Source organism: Aptenodytes patagonicus, chromosome 18 (assembly GCF_965638725.1).
Source record: "Aptenodytes patagonicus chromosome 18, bAptPat1.pri.cur, whole genome shotgun sequence".
NCBI classification, from domain to species: domain Eukaryota; kingdom Metazoa; phylum Chordata; class Aves; order Sphenisciformes; family Spheniscidae; genus Aptenodytes; species Aptenodytes patagonicus.
In genome coordinates this window covers 9549919-9566834 of record NC_134966.1, presented here as the reverse complement: position 1 = coordinate 9566834, position 16916 = coordinate 9549919, and the positions used below count along the sequence as shown (strand labels likewise).

Below are 16916 nucleotides of genomic sequence, written 5' to 3'. Positions count from 1 at the left end.
ACACGAGCCGGACAAACGGCTGCGGCCATGGGTTGTGCTCCGTGCAGCACCCGAGCAAGGCTCGAGCGGACGTCCATCAAACCGGACTGCGCTCTAATCAAAGACTTTTGACAAAGGTAATGTTTTTCAACTGAATGGGACACAGCGGGGATGCAGATGGTAAATCTCCTGGACAGACAGACGACTGTATAATTCAAGGACTCTAGCTTCCAGCAATATTCTCAAATATATTGTTAAAGAGCAACTTTGAGGGGGAGGAGAAGAAAAAGGAAGACCAGGAATACAAAAAGAGTTCTTTTCTGCATTCCCTGTGCCACAAAGGATATTTATTTGTGTCTGATTAAGAGAAGGCTTCCCCTTCACAGTTTCAGTTGTCACGTCCGCTGGGATACAGAGCGCTGCTTGCCAGGAAAGCTGGAAGGAGTTGAGAAAAGACCACCCCAAACACCAGAAGAGACTCCCAAGCAGATGAAAGCCAGGCTCAGCTTTCAAATTTCAACAGAGTTTGCTTCTTGCCACCTCCACTGACCCACATCCCCTGGCTGCCTGGCCATCCCGGGAGCCCCATGGAGATTTGTCTCCATCCAACTACCACGACCTTCCCCTTAACAGCGATGAGGGTCTTTTTGACACCTACCTGACTCCCCTTCTCTCCAGGAGGACCTTCCTTGCCTGGATGACCCTATTAATAGAAGACAAAGAGAAGAGGGAAATGGGTTTAGTGCACATCTAATGCTTCAGAAGCCAACAAGCTTGCTCAGGCAGCTGTGATTTATTTGTAAGAGAACAGTTGCTCTCCAGGAAGCTCTTACTGATACAAGTAGCCCCCCTGAAGCCAACTTGCAAGAGTAAGCTTTCCACAAAAGGAAGAGAGCTGCATTTGGGTCCTTGGTGGTATTCTACCTGGTTATTTATACTTTTATACTTATTATAAGTATTATACTTTTACTCTTCACCACCTTTCAGCAGAGAAGCACAAACCACCACTCACCTCAGTGAGTTCAGCAGCAAGCAGCACATAAATTTTTGCAAATAGGAAAACAGACAAAATTAACTCCGTGTGTTAGCAAACTTGTGAAGGTCACAAGATGCCCAGACTGGCCAGAGCCCCTCATTAATTTCCTAATTCCTAGAATCCACCCCAAGATCTCATGACACTCAGCTAACCTGCATCCCCGCTAGACAGCAGCTGGCTGGATGTTGGCCAGCATTCCTCTTAGGATTTGATGCTGAATGTGTTGGAAACTCTTGGATGTTGAGTTATTCTCATTCATAGCCTTTAGAAGCCTTTTGCTGGGGTTGCAGTCAGTAGAAAACAGCGTGAATTGCCTCAGATATAGCTTAGAGGATTAGTGAGAAACGGAGGAAATCCATGAAAGTAGTTTTTAGTGTTGATTCCCTTCTGTCGGAACCAAAATGGACCCAGGTTGGAAGATGACTCTTTGGTTGGCAATGTCTATACAAAAGCAATAAGGCCCTGAAAGGGCACTCACTGCACACCCAGGGACCTTTTATTTTATGAAGATGACGAAAGCACATTCAGCTGCTCTAAAGCCACTAAGACCTTCTGCACTCATTGGTTTCTTTACTTACGAACTCTCCTCTAAATACACAAATGACTTTCTACCAATATAACAAGGAAAATCGTATTTTCCATCATCAGACTTCAGAATGGGAATGTCAGACAAGCCGGATTTCATAAAACAAGCTGGTTTAATAAAGAAACAAAATGACAGCTGTCATTTTTAAATCAACAAAATGTAGGAGAAAACGCAATCTGAATTTGTCCTGTGAGTTTAAATGACACCAAGAGCATCAGCGCACAAAGGGGGTCATACAACTGCGCTTGCCTTCAGCTCCTGATATCTCTCTGCACCCCAGGGGAGGCAAAATGGAAGTGCAGCAGGAGTTCAAAAGCCTTTGTCCACTCTGCGCTAAATCATCACCATTTTCAAAATGCCCATCTCCATTACTGCTACTAAGATCAAGAATTGATGAGCAACTTGGTTGGCTTTCGCAGTGAGATGCCTCAGGCCCTCAGGGATTTTCAGATATCTTCCAAGACCAATTTCTATAACGAGAACATGGGAGGGTTTTTGTCCTTGGAAAGAGCAACCCATATGCTTACAAACCTACAAACTGTCTGCAAACTACAGGGCTACCTGTGGCAAAGGACCTGTGTCCACGCACACCCACACGTGCTCAGCTCGCAGGTCTTATACAGCCTTCAGTCTGCATAAAAATAGACCTTGCGTCTCCTCCAGCTGCGCTTCCCTGGAGGCTGCTGTAGGAATGTCACATCGAAAGCTACAGCCTTAAGAGGTGTTCTGGGCTCTGCTTTAGCTGCTCTGTTGACTCAGCTAACAATTGTACAAATGTTCAAAACGCCCTCCGCAGGAATGATAATCCCAGGATGGGAAATGTAATTTTTTTTTTTGCCATGCTCTGCATTTGCATTAGTGGAATGTAACTATTTTACATTTGGCACTCTTAAAACCAGGTGCCTCTGAGGTGTGTAAAAATGAGATCAGGTTTAAAGGCCAGAGATTCCTAAGACCAATTCCCAGAGCAAGGAGTAAATGATGTTTAAAGTAGGATTAGGAGGAAGCTGCGAGAATACAACACTGACAGGCAATTTCAACCCGTTCTTATCACCGTTCTGCAGCAGTGCCCAGTGGCCCTGAGCGAGATGACGACCACCCCGTGCTAGTGCTGCGGTACGCATAACCACACACACAGAGGAGACCGTCCCTACCTCGGTGAGCTGCCAACCGACATAAAACAGAGAGGAGAAACAGAAGGAGGGGAAAGAGACGCCCAAAGAGGTGGTGAGAAGTACCTAGTGCTGCGCTGCGAGGCTGAGCAAAGCTTGGAGCAGGGACAAGGCTTCTCAAACTCAAACCCTTCAACCCAGCCGAACCGTGAGCAGGGTGAGCCTGACCTTGCAGGCTCACACGCTTCACAAGCCCATGGCGCAACCCAGGGTGGATGGGTGCAGGATCAGGCCCCGCAGCCCTGGCGCCAAGCAGAGACCCACGAGAGGACGACTTACCGGAGGCCCATCTGCACCAGGCATGCCAGGAAGACCGGGCTTGCCCAGCGGCCCCTAAAAACGAACAAAAAAACAGCTGCAGTGGTCAGAGTCTCCAGAGCATCGGAGGAAGGGTCTTTTCAGACACATTTCTTGCTTTTCCTAGCTGTGAAAGCCTGCAGAGAGGCGAGTCTGTTGGAAAAGCTGACGTGACTTGCAGGAGCCTGCTTATTTCTGTGGGCAGAGTTTTTCCAGCATCCTGGGATGCTGCAGCATTAGTGCCAGCACCTCACACAGACATAATTTAAGTCCACCCCGCGCTGCCCACACAAGCAGGGGACTCTCCTGGTGCACATGCCAGGACGCACGCTGTGTCCCTACTCAACGGGAGCCGAGCAAAAACCCAGAGAATCACTGCTCTGTAGGCAAAACTGTTCCCCTTGTTTAAATCCTGACGGCCCTAGGGTGGCCTGGGGGGAACCGAGGCCAGCACCTACCCCACATCAACAGCGGTGGAAAATCAGAGAGAGCTGGTGCAGGCGGGCAGCGGGGAGGAGGGGATCTTGGCTGAGCAAGCCAAATCCACGGGCTTTTCCCATTACCATCCCGCTCAGACTTCCAGGCATTTAGCCCACAGAAAAAGACAATTTTCAGTCCTCTCCTAATGTTTTACCATAGGCTGCCTTCAGAATGTTTCTCCTAAGATGGGAAATGAATGCAAATATTATGAATTAGAGGTAAACCGTGCTTTCTTGTCTCTCTTCTGTCTGGAATGAGAGGAATTAGACTTTCATAGACATGGCTGCAAACAGATGTTGCATATGGGGCAAAGGAGCAGCTGAAGTAGCAAATGCATATTAAAGGCAACAGCTGTCTTAAGTCAGAGCTGCAGTATTTAAACTTACTTTCTCTCCTGGGGGACCGATCGCGCCTTGTGGACCTGGAAGACCCTGTGAAAAGAAAAAAACTAGGGTCATTAAGGAACAAGTTGTTCCAAATGCATTTTGGCAGTGCCTCAGCTGAGCGCCATTCTGGTGCCTGCGACGGCTATGGATTTCCCCAGCTCCACTCAAAATGTCTTGCAAGAGATGATAAAATTTCATTTTTGCACAGCATGCCTCCTCTGGAGAGCTGCACTGCTCCGCCATGTGCAGCCAGGCTCATCCCCAGGGTGGAAACAGAGATGCTCTGAGGAGCAAGACTTGCTGAGAGCCATGGAGAAGGCTGACAGCAAGGCTTGGACATCGGTATTACCCATCTGGCTCCAGAGCAACTGGACCATGGGATGCTAAAAATCAGACATGAGCCACAAGATGTGTCTCGGCCGAAGAGGCTGCTTGGACCTGGGTTTGGCTTTGCATCACGGCAGCAAAAACCAGGTGAGAGCCAGGGGGTTCTGAAACTGGGAGCATTTTCAGGAAGATTTGGGGGCAGCAATGTATCATCAAGCCAATTCCCAGCAATCCCCTTACTGCTGGTCCCGTCTCTGGCAAGGGAGCGAAGCTTGTTCAAAATTATCCTTCCTTTTTCGTACCCATGGAAAAGAAGTTTTCCTCTTACCTGAGCACCTGGGTTACCCTGCTGTCCCGGGGGACCCGGCTCACCTTGAGGACCCTGCGAGGAGACAAGGGCAGAGCTGAAGGCAGGAAAGGCGAGAGCGGAGCCGGTGCTCCCTCAGGCACCGCGGCTCCTGCCCCCTGCACAGCCCCGCACCCTCTCGGCACCCTCTCTAACCCGCCGCTGGTAACCGAGAGCTCCTGGGAAAGGGAAACAGCTTCTCTCCACGGTGGGACAGGGAGGGGTGAAGTTATTTCAGGGCACGCTCGCTTCTCTGCATGGACATGCAGCCCAAATGAGCTGAGCAGGGCTTTAACACAACCTGGCTTTGCATTGGCTCTTCTGCAGGGAGTCCATTTCATTCGATTAGTACAAAGTATGAGGCACATAAAGACTTTTTTTCCCCCTCAGTTAAATTACTATATTTTTATATTCATTAGAACAACACACATCTTGCTGAAAATGTTTGATCTTTCATGGGGAAATAATGTGTAATTCCATCAGAAGTTATAATAAATTAACATCCATTTGCTGTAGAAAGATACCCTCTGTGGTTTTCACAGGCTCTTATAGAAATCTAGACCAGGCTAAAAAGCAATTAGCAAATCTAATTTAATAAGAGTACATTTTACATTTCACTCTATATAATATCTGAACCGTCTGCGAGATTTGCAGTAAAAAACTTACCACATTCCCCTTGGGACCTGTTTGTCCATCCATACCAGCCACACCCTGAGAAAGGATTTAAAAAACAGCACTAAGAAAGTATCTCCTTATTTTGCACCACAAAAACAGAGAAAGTGCCATAAAAATAACAAAACATCCAGAGGCCCTTTGGACCTCATGGAAAGGGAACAATTTTCTAAAGGTGTTTGGTAAAGCAGCCAATTCCACGAATCCAGTTTACACTTTAAAGAGTCATTTCAGTGTTTTCCCCGCTGGTTTAACCTGCCTGCGAGGCAGAATCAGCGCCAGGTCGAGCAAATCCTGGCTAAGTACCGCAGCCGATCGCCTCCAACAGCGAGCAGGCACGGAGTAGCAAATGAAAAGGAACAACCGGACAGAAGACCTCGCCTGGGACACGAATGCATCATTCAACAAGGCAGCGGGCGAAGGCAACGGGGCTGCGCCGCCCCGTGCCAAAACAAAAGGCAACCGGGGTCAAACGCTCCCTGAGCATCTTCATTAAGGGGGTAACATGGCACAATGTCATCTGGAGATGTCCTGATGGGGATTCCCCTGCCACCGTTTTGCTCTGGTGGGGCAACTTATCTGGGTGTGATGGCACGCTTGTGCAACATGAGACAGCTTTGGAGCAGATCCTGAACCCTCATTAAATTTCAGCAGGACTAGGAGCTCCAAGTGAAAATGTCTTCACGTCCCAGGATGGGCTAAGGGTTTCACAACGCCCACTATTCAATGCTGACCCTCTTAGCTCTAGCAGCAGCCCGGGTTTTGGTTTTTAAGTTCTGGGACTTCAGCAAGCTGCAGAGATTTATGGAGAGAGCCCCTGCATCAACACTTCCAGCAGCGCACGACAGATAAGATAATTGTCTCCCGAATAAAAAACAGCACGTTCTTTCCCTTGGCTTTTGCCCAAAATATGAACAAACTGCTTTAAAGTCTCACCAGCCCTCAGGCAAAAGTTAATAGCAAAGCCACTGTGTTAATAACTCTCGTTCTTCCCTTTCAGCCTGAGCGAGGCATTAATATTTACTCAGGTGGGCCAAATCTTGAGCTGCCATAAATGGACGTGACGCCACTGAAAATGGGGGAGAACATGGACTTTGAGCCATAACTCTTTTTTGAATACCACTTCTTGTCATTGCACAGATGTATAAAATTATGCAGCTGTATTATCTGCTTGAATGACTAACGGGGACAGGGTATTTTGCCCGGAAAGCTCAGCTGACTGCCTGAGGAGGGCAGCAGCCCCGGGAACTCACCGGTGGCCCCGGAGGTCCCGGCGGCCCCTTCGGTCCCAGCAGTCCTCGGGGTCCCTGTTGGGGGAAACAAACGGGGTTAGTGTTTCCAGTCCCTGCCCCGCGCCGCCGCGAGCGTGGAATCGGGGTGAGCTTGCGCACGGCTGAGCATCATTGGGGAGCGTCGGGGCTGGCGCGGCAACGACCTTGTTGGTTTTGCAGTAACAGCAGCTTTCTTAGTTTACAAATCAGTAAGAGAAATCCTGTGTGCACACATCCTTGAATTAGAAAGATAAATAATATAAGCACAGACATTTATTCTTTGGATCGGAATAAGGCCCACTTAAACCAACTTTTTTTTTTTTTTAATTTAACCGTATTCCTGGATTACCCTGTAATGCACACAAAGATGCAAGACACTTTGCAGCCACGTCACTCTAGCTGGGGAGTATTATGAAGAATGACCTGATACCGCTAATGGATCATTAGGGTTAGCGTTTCAAAATCTCTCCAGACGTAATTTTTATCATTGACAATCTATACAACTCAGCAAGGCTGGAAAAGGTTTTCAGCCTGCAGCATAAATGTACATTTTCAAAGGCATTTGGTTCTTAAACCTTAACCAGACAGGACTCCTGGTATCATGGTGTTTTCTTTTCCATTTCTAGCTTTCTCACCAGATTTAACCTCGCATCATCTTCAAGGAAATTGGTAGGATTGGAGCATCACATTGAATAAGCAGAGACATGGCGGGAGAATTGTATTCATTCAATAGGAAGCTTTGCAAATCACACCCTGGCACGTCCTCTACCTTGAGCCTTCAGGTGGGTTTGTAGTGAAAGCATAGGGATGGGGTTATGCGTGCACTCAGCTGCAGATCTGAAAGCTCACCTTTTAAACGCGGGCCCTTTCTTAAATTAGGGACCATAGGGGGACCCTGGGTATTTACAAGGATGGTGCTTGTTCAACTGTCACGGAGGAAAATAGTTCTTGATTGATGGGCAGTTTTACCTGTCTACCCAAATATTATACATCCCTTTTTATGACGCAGAGAGGACAGAGGAATTAAAATGAAATGGTACAGGATAAAATAGGAGACATTAAGAAAGTGTCTGATCTTGGAGGCTGCGGGGATTTTGATCCTGCGAAAAACGCACTTTGCAGCACAAACTGGATGCATCGACCGGGTGGTCTGTCCCAGCCGCTGGAGACATTCACGGGCTAAAAGCTTTGCACGCTGAGCCCCAGCAGAGCAGAAACTCTGCCTGTATCAGCTGGCGATGGGAAATGGAAGGAAAGGGAGCAGGATGAAGAGGAAGAAATTTTGAAGTCCCACCGCTAGTTTCAGTTACCATTAAATTTGGTAAGACTCTTTTGGCTCAGGGCAGAGAAAGAGGTAAACATGCAGATTTAGAGTGTATATGTTTATGACAAGAAGTTTCCTGTAATGCAATTTAAACCTTTACTCTGGCCATCAGATATTTTTACTCGTGTTGCTGAAATAAAAATAAACTTCCCTGCATGCATTATCACCATTTAAGTTCCTCTTTTGTTACTGTGTTACCTGAGCACATAAAACGCTTTTAAGACGTTAATAACCCATAAGTTATTGCTTAGACTTGTGCTAAGGAGACAGCTGAGTTGATTAATCTTTCCCAGAAGTTAATCAGACATCTCGTCTATAATTTAGTTCCAGTGAGTCCGTAAATGCCAACCCTTCCCTTTCTCACATGAAGTCTGTCCAACAGTTCTCATCAATTACTCTCAGGCCACCATGCTGGGCCTTAGAACAGCAAGATAAGACATTTTGAAAGCAAAGCTGATAGCAAATGATAGATAGTTAATGTTCTTTTCACAACAAAGGAAATGCATTTTGGATGAAATAAGCAGCCAACAACTGTACTACACACAAAAATCTACAGACAGCCAGAAACAGAGTTTACCATTGCCAGTAAAGTCAAAAATACTCAGTATTGGGGAGAAAAAATGCTTTCAGAGTCTCAAACTGACAACCCAGCTGTTTCTTTTCAGTGGGATACTCCCTGAAAGCATTTCTTTGGGTCGGTCAAGGCATTTCTTTGGGTCGGTCAAGGCATTTCTTTGGGTCGGTCAAGGCATTTCTTTGGGTCGGTCAAGGCATTTCTTTGGGTCGGTCAAGGCATTTCTTTGGGTCGGTCAAGGCATTTCTTTGGGTCGGTCAAGGCATTTCTTTGGGTCGGTCAAGGCATTTCTTTGGGTCGGTCAAGAGATTTTTGTCCACCACCACTAGGCATCTCCTTTCAACCTTCTTGATACTAGGAACTCCCTCCTTCGCTGGCCCTGGTTCAGCTGCTCTGGTGTTAGCAGCATGTGGAGGCCCAAACACTGACAAATTCTGCAGATTTATGAAGTTTTGTGCACTGCGAACAGAATATTGACCCCACTGAAGTCAGGGCTAGAAGTGCCCCCCCCTTGAGCTCAATCCTGCCAGGATTTCATCCTGAGATTTAAAAGCGATCGCTCACGCTGCACAAAACTAAGCGTGCGGGCAAGGGAGCTGCACGGCTGATTGCTGCCATTACCCGCGCAATAGCGGACAAAACCGTTCCTCACTGGAGTTTGCTATGAACACTCATGAAAACTGTATTTCGTGTATGTTCACCATGCATAATTTCCACCTCACCCTGCTTACCTGAATCCTAACACATCAGGAAGAAGGATACATGCAGGTATGAGACCGATCTAAGCTAAGCTTTACATTTACAATTACGTTTTTTTCCAAAGATGAGCCAGTGAGCAAATAAAATCAATGAGAATTTTGCTCATTAAAAAAACCAAACAAAAAACAAAACACAAAAACCCAATCAAACAAAAAAAACCAAACAGAAAGCATCTTCTTTTCTCAGTAGCCATCTTAGTGAAAAAAAAGCAAAACAGAGGAGATACTCACAGGTTCTCCAGGTAGACCTCTGGGTCCAACTTCTCCATCGTCTCCCTGCTCAGCAGCAAAGGCGCAGAGAGAAGCAGCAAAAGAGACAGAACAAACCAGTTATATTTCAGTCACATCACAGGTGTCTCATTCTTGTTAAATAATAATCACACAGAAAACCAGCTTCCCTGGAGTAATAAAAGGGTAGCTGGGCATAAGGAAGACCTTGTAAGCCTGGAGACTAATACTGCGTGTGCAGAATTTACCGAGGTTTAACCCCAGCCAGCAACTAAGCACCACACAGCCGCTCGCTCACTTCGGGAAGAGAATTGGAAGGGTAAAAGTGAGAAAACTCGTGGGTTGAGGTAAGAACAGTTTAAGAATCGAAATAAAATAAAAAATTGTAATGAAAAGGAAAATAACAAAAAGAGAGAACTAAAACCCAAGAAAGACAAGTGATGCAAATGAAAACAATTGCTCACCACCAACCGACCGATGCCCAGCCAGTTCCCGAGCAGCAGCCCCCCGGCCAACCTTCCCCCTGTTTTATTGCTGGGCATGACGCCATATGGTGTGGGATATCCCTTGGGTCAGTTGGGGTCGGCTGTCCCGGCTGTGTCCCCTCCCAACTTCTTGTGCCCCCCCCAGCCTGCTCGCTGGCAGGGTGGTGTGAGAAGCAGAAAAGGCCTTGACTGTGTGTCAGCACTGCTCAGCAATAACGAAAACACCCCTGTGTTATCAACACTGTTTCCAGCACAAATCCAAAACACAGCCCCATACCTGCTACTGGGAAGAACGTTAACTCTACCCCAGCCAAAACCAGCACAATTAGAAATGCTGTAAGGATACTTCGTAATTCATGTCAATGTTTATAAAGATGGATTTTGCTAATAGACAAGATATTGTAGAAACAATTCAGGGCACACGAGTCAATAACTGCAAGATTTAATACCAAACTGAATGGGAAGCCAGCATGGGAGTGCCACCCTGGGAACGTGGTTTAGCCAAATTAGCCCACGGGCTCCTCAGATAAACCAGAGGCAGCAAAGGGGTAATTGCTCACCCCTCCGCTCCCATCTCCTGCTGATGCCCGACCGATCCCCCAGGAGTATTAGAAGGTGCTTCCCCTGAGTTCCTTTTAAATCACTCAAAACCTGAGGCTCCCTCTTAGGAAATCAATCCCAGCAACCAGCCCTTGTAAACCCTCCTCTTCTGCTGATAAAATTCGTGCTCCTCTTCCCAGTTATGCGCTCCGAGCTTCTCTCCCTGCACACCTCGAACGGTTTCTTTTTCTCTTTAGAATGAAAGTTCTCCAGACACTCGTTCTTTCCCCGCAAGACAGGGGTTTGGCCTTTTCAACTTCAAAGCACTTTACAGCCGCAACTAATTAATCCTCACAACATCGTGGTGAGGAAGATGTTATTATCTGTGCTTTACAGAGAAAACAAATAGCCAAAGGTGGAGAGAAAACATCGTGGAAGGGGATTAGAGCCTGGGAAATCCATACTCGCTCCTCCGATTAAACCACACGCTCCTCACAGCCACGAATTCAGCATTTTCAACCTCTCCTCTTAAACCAGCCCTTCTAGACCTGTAATCACTTAGTTTGAGCTTTGCTAAAGGCCTTCGACCATTGACTAAACAGTGTGGAAGGAGAAGTGAATGATTTAATCTTTGATTCCCACATCTGTCTGGAATTTCTGTTCCCCAAGTCTTGCTGCAAAATTTGCTGGATCTTAGAAAATCAGAAGTGATACTTTGCACACCTAGACGATGAACATTTTTCTTGTGTGGTTTTTTTTGTGGTTTTTTTTTTTTTTTTTTAAACGAAAACTGAGTTTTCTGACCAGATTTTTAAAAAAAAATTCTTCTTTTCACTTTTATTCCCATCCTCTTGCTCTGCTTCCCTCTCGCCATGGCCACCTGCAGTATCCCCAGGACACAAGGACGGGGTGCTACCGCTGCCGACTGGCAGCGGACGACATGCCGGTGCTGGCTGCTCTTGCCACGTCTCCGGCTGATACTGCATCTGCTTCTTGTTTACAGGAGTTAGTTATGAATTCAAAGGACTGCCGAATCCAGAGATAGACTTACCCTCTCCCCATCCTCTCCGGGTGCCCCTGGGGGTCCGTGGGGGCCTGGCTCACCCTATAAAGAAACAACAGAAAAGCTTCAGAGAAGGCAGAGACACTTTGGCAATAGAAAATATTGGGTAATGTTGAGAATCCAGGCAACAGGCTTGACTTTTCTGTCTGCACCACGTGCTGAAGGTACTCATACCCTCACGGTTCCCGTCTCCCTGTGCTCTCTGAAGCAGCAGCCCTTCTCTACCTGCTCAGGGCCACGCATGGGCTCCAGCACTGACAGACTAATGTCCTCCAGGGGCTAGAGCTCACAGGATTTACTGGTGACACTTCAGCAGGGGTCTGGGAACCAAGCAGGCGCTGTAGCTCCTTCAGGAAAGGGACTCAGGCTCTGCACGCAGTTATTGCTTTACCCAAGGCATGCTGTTCCATTTCTGGCTGATTAAGCATCTCTCTCGGGCACCGTCTTCCCTTTCCTGTGTAGCTTGTAATCACGATGCAATCTCCGCTGTTCAAACACTCCCTTGCTTTATAAAGCAATGGCTGCGCTCTCTAGGGAGGGGAGACACGAACAGCCTGCCAAAATAACCTGCTTCTTGCATTTTTTCCCATTGTTTAATTATAAAGCAAAGAGAAGAATCCCATTATAATTCCATTATAGTTTTTGGCCATTTCCATTCACAACTGCACTGTCTAAAAGCAGGTTTTGCTTCTTGCTTTGTTTTTCAGTCTGCATTTTATTAAGGAAATTTTTTTCCCCCTTTCCAATTTCAAGCAGTCCCAGAAGGATCTTGCAGCTTCCCAGGATGTGAATGCTGTGCCTGGGAGGGATGCTGTGACATCCCGCACGCTCTTACGGAACGCTCTCATCCTCTCCTAACTGCACCATTGCGGTGCATCCCCAGCAACAGCTGCCCTCCTCCCAGCACCTCCCAGCCGCCACCTCCTCTTGCCAAGGTTTCATTACAGAACATGGCCAGAAGACAAGTGGAAGATAACTTACTCTATTTCCCTTCTCACCAGGCAAACCAGCCAAGCCATCAAACCCTCGGTCACCCTAAAAGAAAAACCAGTTTAGCACACATTTCCACCTGCTGTTGAATATCTTCCCAATTTGTTTCCTTTCTGTGTCAAGGAGGGATCAATTTTGTCCCTCAGACATTCAGCCTCCCCAGCAGTGATGATTTCAAAGTTATAGATTAAAAAAAAGAAAAAAAAGCTCGAAGTCATTTTACCCCCTCCCTCTTCCCCCAGCACCTACAGTTTTAAATGTTTTTCCATGTGGATTTCAGAGCTTCTCTGGGTGACATCTCTCCATGATCTAAAGCATCTCCCATCTGGTCAGGTTCTTCTAGTCCATTTATTTATTTTTTTTTAATTCCATGGAATTACAAACGACAATCCACTGGTGAGCAAACCGGACAATAGTATTCCCATGCCTGCCAACAGGTCCCCAAACACCACCCTGAGCCTCACTGCAATCCATCCCACGCATCCTTTTAACCCTCCTGGACACTCCAAGGAAACAAAAATATATACAAATAAATTCTGGACACCGTCTTAATGAAGTCAAGGTCAGACGACAGATCTGTTTTGACCTAAAAAGGAATGTCATCAGCTGGTAAATTTGGTGATTTCACATGGATGCTTAAGGGTATTGCGAAAGGGGCATCTCCACACCACCCTGCAAAGAGCAGCCTGCTCTGCCTGACCAGGCACAAAGCCAGCTGTGAGACCGGGGATGTATAGGGGATATATAGCCCCAAGCTACTGATACAGGGAAGGCAAACCAAGGCCAGGATGGCTCCAAGCATACCTCTTTTTTCCTACACATCTCCAGCAGCTCCTGCCACTGCCTACTGCTGTAAACGCAGCTCTGGGCCAAACAGAGCTTTGGGCATCCTTCTGGGGAGCACGATGCCAAGCCCAAAATAATGAGCTCTGCTAAAAGGCCAGTGTGATAATTTGTGCATGGCACCGCGTTGAGAAAGTCACGCAACCTCACGCTGGCAGAGTGCAGGCAGCGCTTGCCAGCATCTGCCTGCAAACGACCACGCGAACATCCCCTGAGTGCGCTCCTCACGTCCCCTGCCCAGGCCCCTGGATGCTCCCAAAGGAAACGGGCAACGTTGAGAAATTCAAGTGTGAGGAAGAAAAAAGCAAAACCCCATTAGTCCTAGAGCAGGCAGGCAGCAGGAGCCTGCCTTCCCGGGGCTTTCGCCCGTGCCCATGCAGGTCCTCCGGGTCGGTATGCGGAGAGCTTATGGTGAACCATGGCAAGCCACAACAGGGTTTCTCTCCAAATTTGTGCCCTGTTCCAGTCTCCTGTGTTTGTTCTGGGGGGAAAACGGGGACAGGAGTGCACAGAGCCAGCCTTTTCCTGGAAGCCTCAACTCTTTAGAAAAGAGGAGACGCAGGGGTGTTTGCAAGTCGTGGGTGACACCATCTCCTAACGCCCAGGGCAGAAGGCAGCGAGCACCACCCAGTAGATAGAAAAGTCCCCTTTTCCTCTGCGAAGAGGTGAAGCCACTTGTATTTTCACATACTACTGGTGTGTGAAAATAGTACCAGCTCCTCCCTCCCACAAATACTTTACCTATTAGAAAGGAAAGTCGATGACACCTGAGCAGATCTGAGGACAGATCGGTCTGGCCAAGGCTGGCCGAGGTGCACCCAGGGTAACCAACAGCGCTTTCCTTGTGGCAGGTCCTAGAGCATCGCTCTGTCTCTGCTCACAGCAAATTTCCTTCTTTCCAGCGCTGCTCGTTACTCTGTTTTCCCTTCTTCCCTGGCATCTATTCCTTTGAGGGCAGTCGACACTCATTAAAGCACTTTACAGGATAAATGATTTGCAGTCTCCTGTCTCTGTATCAAACCCCCCCCATCTAGTCCAGCTTTAAGTATCTACATAATAAAGTACTTAAACCTTCTAATACATGATTCCCTGAGCAAACTTTCTCTGCATTCAATTTCAGTGGAAAAGCTTCTTTCTTACTTAATAATACCAGCAGATCACAGCTGAATGAAGGGATTTTGTCTCAAATAAAAATACAGGGCATTAAAATTCCTCACCACACCTTCTACATTTCCTCTCCCAGTTAATAGGTATTTTTTTGGTAGTTATATTTTTAGGACGTTTCCAACTGCTCATTCATGTTTGTCTTTCATAATTGGGATTCCAAAGTATTTGTTCTACAACTGCAGCCAAGGGAGCATATTTCATTCTTAAGAGGATCCAGCAATTTAAATAAGTTGCATTAAAAAAAAAAGGAAAAGAAAAGAAAAGAAATTGCTATTCTGCCTTGTAGGTGTGTGTTTAACCTCCCTCTCTCAAATGTGGAGCCCATGACTTCACAGGAGTCGCTGGAGCATTTCAACAACCTCCTTCAAGCAAGGTGGGCTCCTTCTGCCAAGGGTCCCTCAGTTCATGCTTGCTAAAAACCAGACGCACATAAATACGTGGCGCTACCTTTGGTCCTGTCTGGCCTGGCATTCCCCGGGCGCCGTCACTGCCAGCTCGTCCCTGCAACAGAGAAAAGCAAAGTCAAATACAAAGGGTAAGGCAGGACCACAGGGACATCTGCTCTTTGGTCTGTGGCCGAGTGAGGTTTTATTTAAGTCGGAGCTCGCCGGCTGGGGAGCAGCTTCCCTTGGCAAGGGAAAAAATGCTGGTCTGTTTTTGAAGTAGCATCCCGGGCTCAGCCTGGCGCTAACGAGGGGTGCGAGACAAATGGCAGCGAAGCTGCTTCATTACATGGGATGCTGGGACATGGTCATTGATTTTAATTTGAAGTAATTATCTTCCAGCACATTTTAAGATATGCTAATGACGATGTCTGCAAATTGAAATGAGATAATTTTTTTTTTTTTAAGAAAGCCAGAAGCAGGTCACACAAAAGATTTTCTTGTTTCTTTTTCTGGCAAGCCAAATCATGACAAGCCAGAGGATAGAGTAAAATAATCAGCATTGGGGATGCTGACAGAGCAAGTGAGCACAATTTATACCAACTCCAGAAAACCCCCGGGGACCGGATCCTCCTCGCGCACTACTGAGACTTGGGGACTGTCCAAACCAGCCCGGAGCGTTTATGCAGCTACAACCTCAACGCCGCAGAGAAAAAAAAAAAAAAGACGACAAAAGAGTGGCAAGTGTGGACTTGCAGTTCTCCCCACGCCGCCTGGCTTTTAACTCTCATCCCCATTTGCATCTGCCCAGATGGATGGAGAGGTCCTGGACAAGCCACCAGCTGGCTGCCAGCCTGCTCTTGTGCAACGCGCTCGGTGCTCAGAAATTGTTTGGCAGCAGAAACAGTTTCTAGCAGAAGTTGTAGTTAATGCAGTCGTCAGCACAGCTCCCAGGACACTCACCCTGCGGCCTGGTTTTCCTGCTGGACCAGGAGGACCCTGGATGCCTCGTGGACCCTGCAAGGCATCAAGGAGAGAGGAAGAAATGCCATCACCCAAAGGCACAACAGACGGACCCAGTGCCTGCTGGCATCACAGATCAGGCGCTGCTGGGGCTGTCAGAGTCACCAGGGCTACAAAATGGGACGTGAACCCCTCGAGCAGAGCCCATGGTTCAGGATACACAGGAAAGGCTCAGGACTGAGCATCTCTGGACAGGAATCGCACGCGTTTATCCATGAGGAAGCTTTTGCCCTGCAAGCAGCTCCACATGGTGGAGACAAATCACTTCCCTCACCATTAGAAAATGGGAACTTTCCCTTAAAGCAGGATTTACGGCTTGGAAGAACAATTTCCTGAGCATTAGCAAACTCCCCATACTCCAACCTATCTCGTGTTTACAGGACTCCTCCACGGATGTCTTCGCAGGAAAGGACTACCACCCACAGAATTTTACACTGTTGGCTTAAAATTATGCCTTGAGTCTGCATTTGGATACTTGAAGGAACATTTATGTGCAAAACAGATGTTCCCACACCTTCCTACTTTCAGCTGGCATTGGGTTACTGAATTGCTCCTTCACAACAGCCTCTCTAAAGCAGGACTGGCTGCTCCACGCCTTCGTTTCCCCCAGATCCCTCCGGTCACCCCCTTTTCCCATACTCACCTGAGGTCCCATATCTCCAGCTTCTCCCTTTAGTCCTCCACTGCCCGGGGGTCCCTTTGAATAGAGAACATGATTTATTACATTTTTCCACAACAGAGTAAGAGGGAAGATTCATACCATGTTAAGAAAGAACCGTTCAGGCAGGTAACCCAGAGCATCCACGGAGCCGGCGCCAGCTGGGTCTGCTCCGTCCTTGCTTGCCCGCTCACTTACCATGGGGCCCGGCCGCCCCGTCAGACCCATTGGCCCCGCTGGTCCTCTCAGCGCCAGCTGCAACAGAAAGAGAAACGTTGCTCAGTTGGTGTCTCCGCTTCCTCGCCGCAATGGGACAAAGCCACCATCG

The 16916-nt window shown here is 47.5% G+C and overlaps 1 protein-coding gene across 3 annotated transcripts in view; it reads right to left on the bottom strand.

The window, feature by feature from the left end:
• The window catches only part of COL5A1 (collagen type V alpha 1 chain), a 160296-nt gene that overhangs the window by 46928 nt on the left and 96452 nt on the right, over window positions 1–16916 (bottom strand). For all 3 annotated transcript variants that reach the window (XM_076355031.1, XM_076355032.1, XM_076355033.1), the window contains exons 14-26: window positions 16787–16843; window positions 16574–16627; window positions 15871–15924; window positions 14972–15025; window positions 12506–12559; window positions 11513–11566; window positions 9440–9484; window positions 6535–6588; window positions 5276–5320; window positions 4592–4645; window positions 3937–3981; window positions 3053–3106; window positions 638–682 (exon numbers count right to left, since the gene is read on the bottom strand). In XM_076355031.1, coding sequence (XP_076211146.1) covers window positions 638–682; window positions 3053–3106; window positions 3937–3981; window positions 4592–4645; window positions 5276–5320; window positions 6535–6588; window positions 9440–9484; window positions 11513–11566; window positions 12506–12559; window positions 14972–15025; window positions 15871–15924; window positions 16574–16627; window positions 16787–16843 — 669 coding nt within the window. The remainder of the gene's footprint in view (window positions 1–637; window positions 683–3052; window positions 3107–3936; window positions 3982–4591; window positions 4646–5275; window positions 5321–6534; window positions 6589–9439; window positions 9485–11512; window positions 11567–12505; window positions 12560–14971; window positions 15026–15870; window positions 15925–16573; window positions 16628–16786; window positions 16844–16916) is intronic.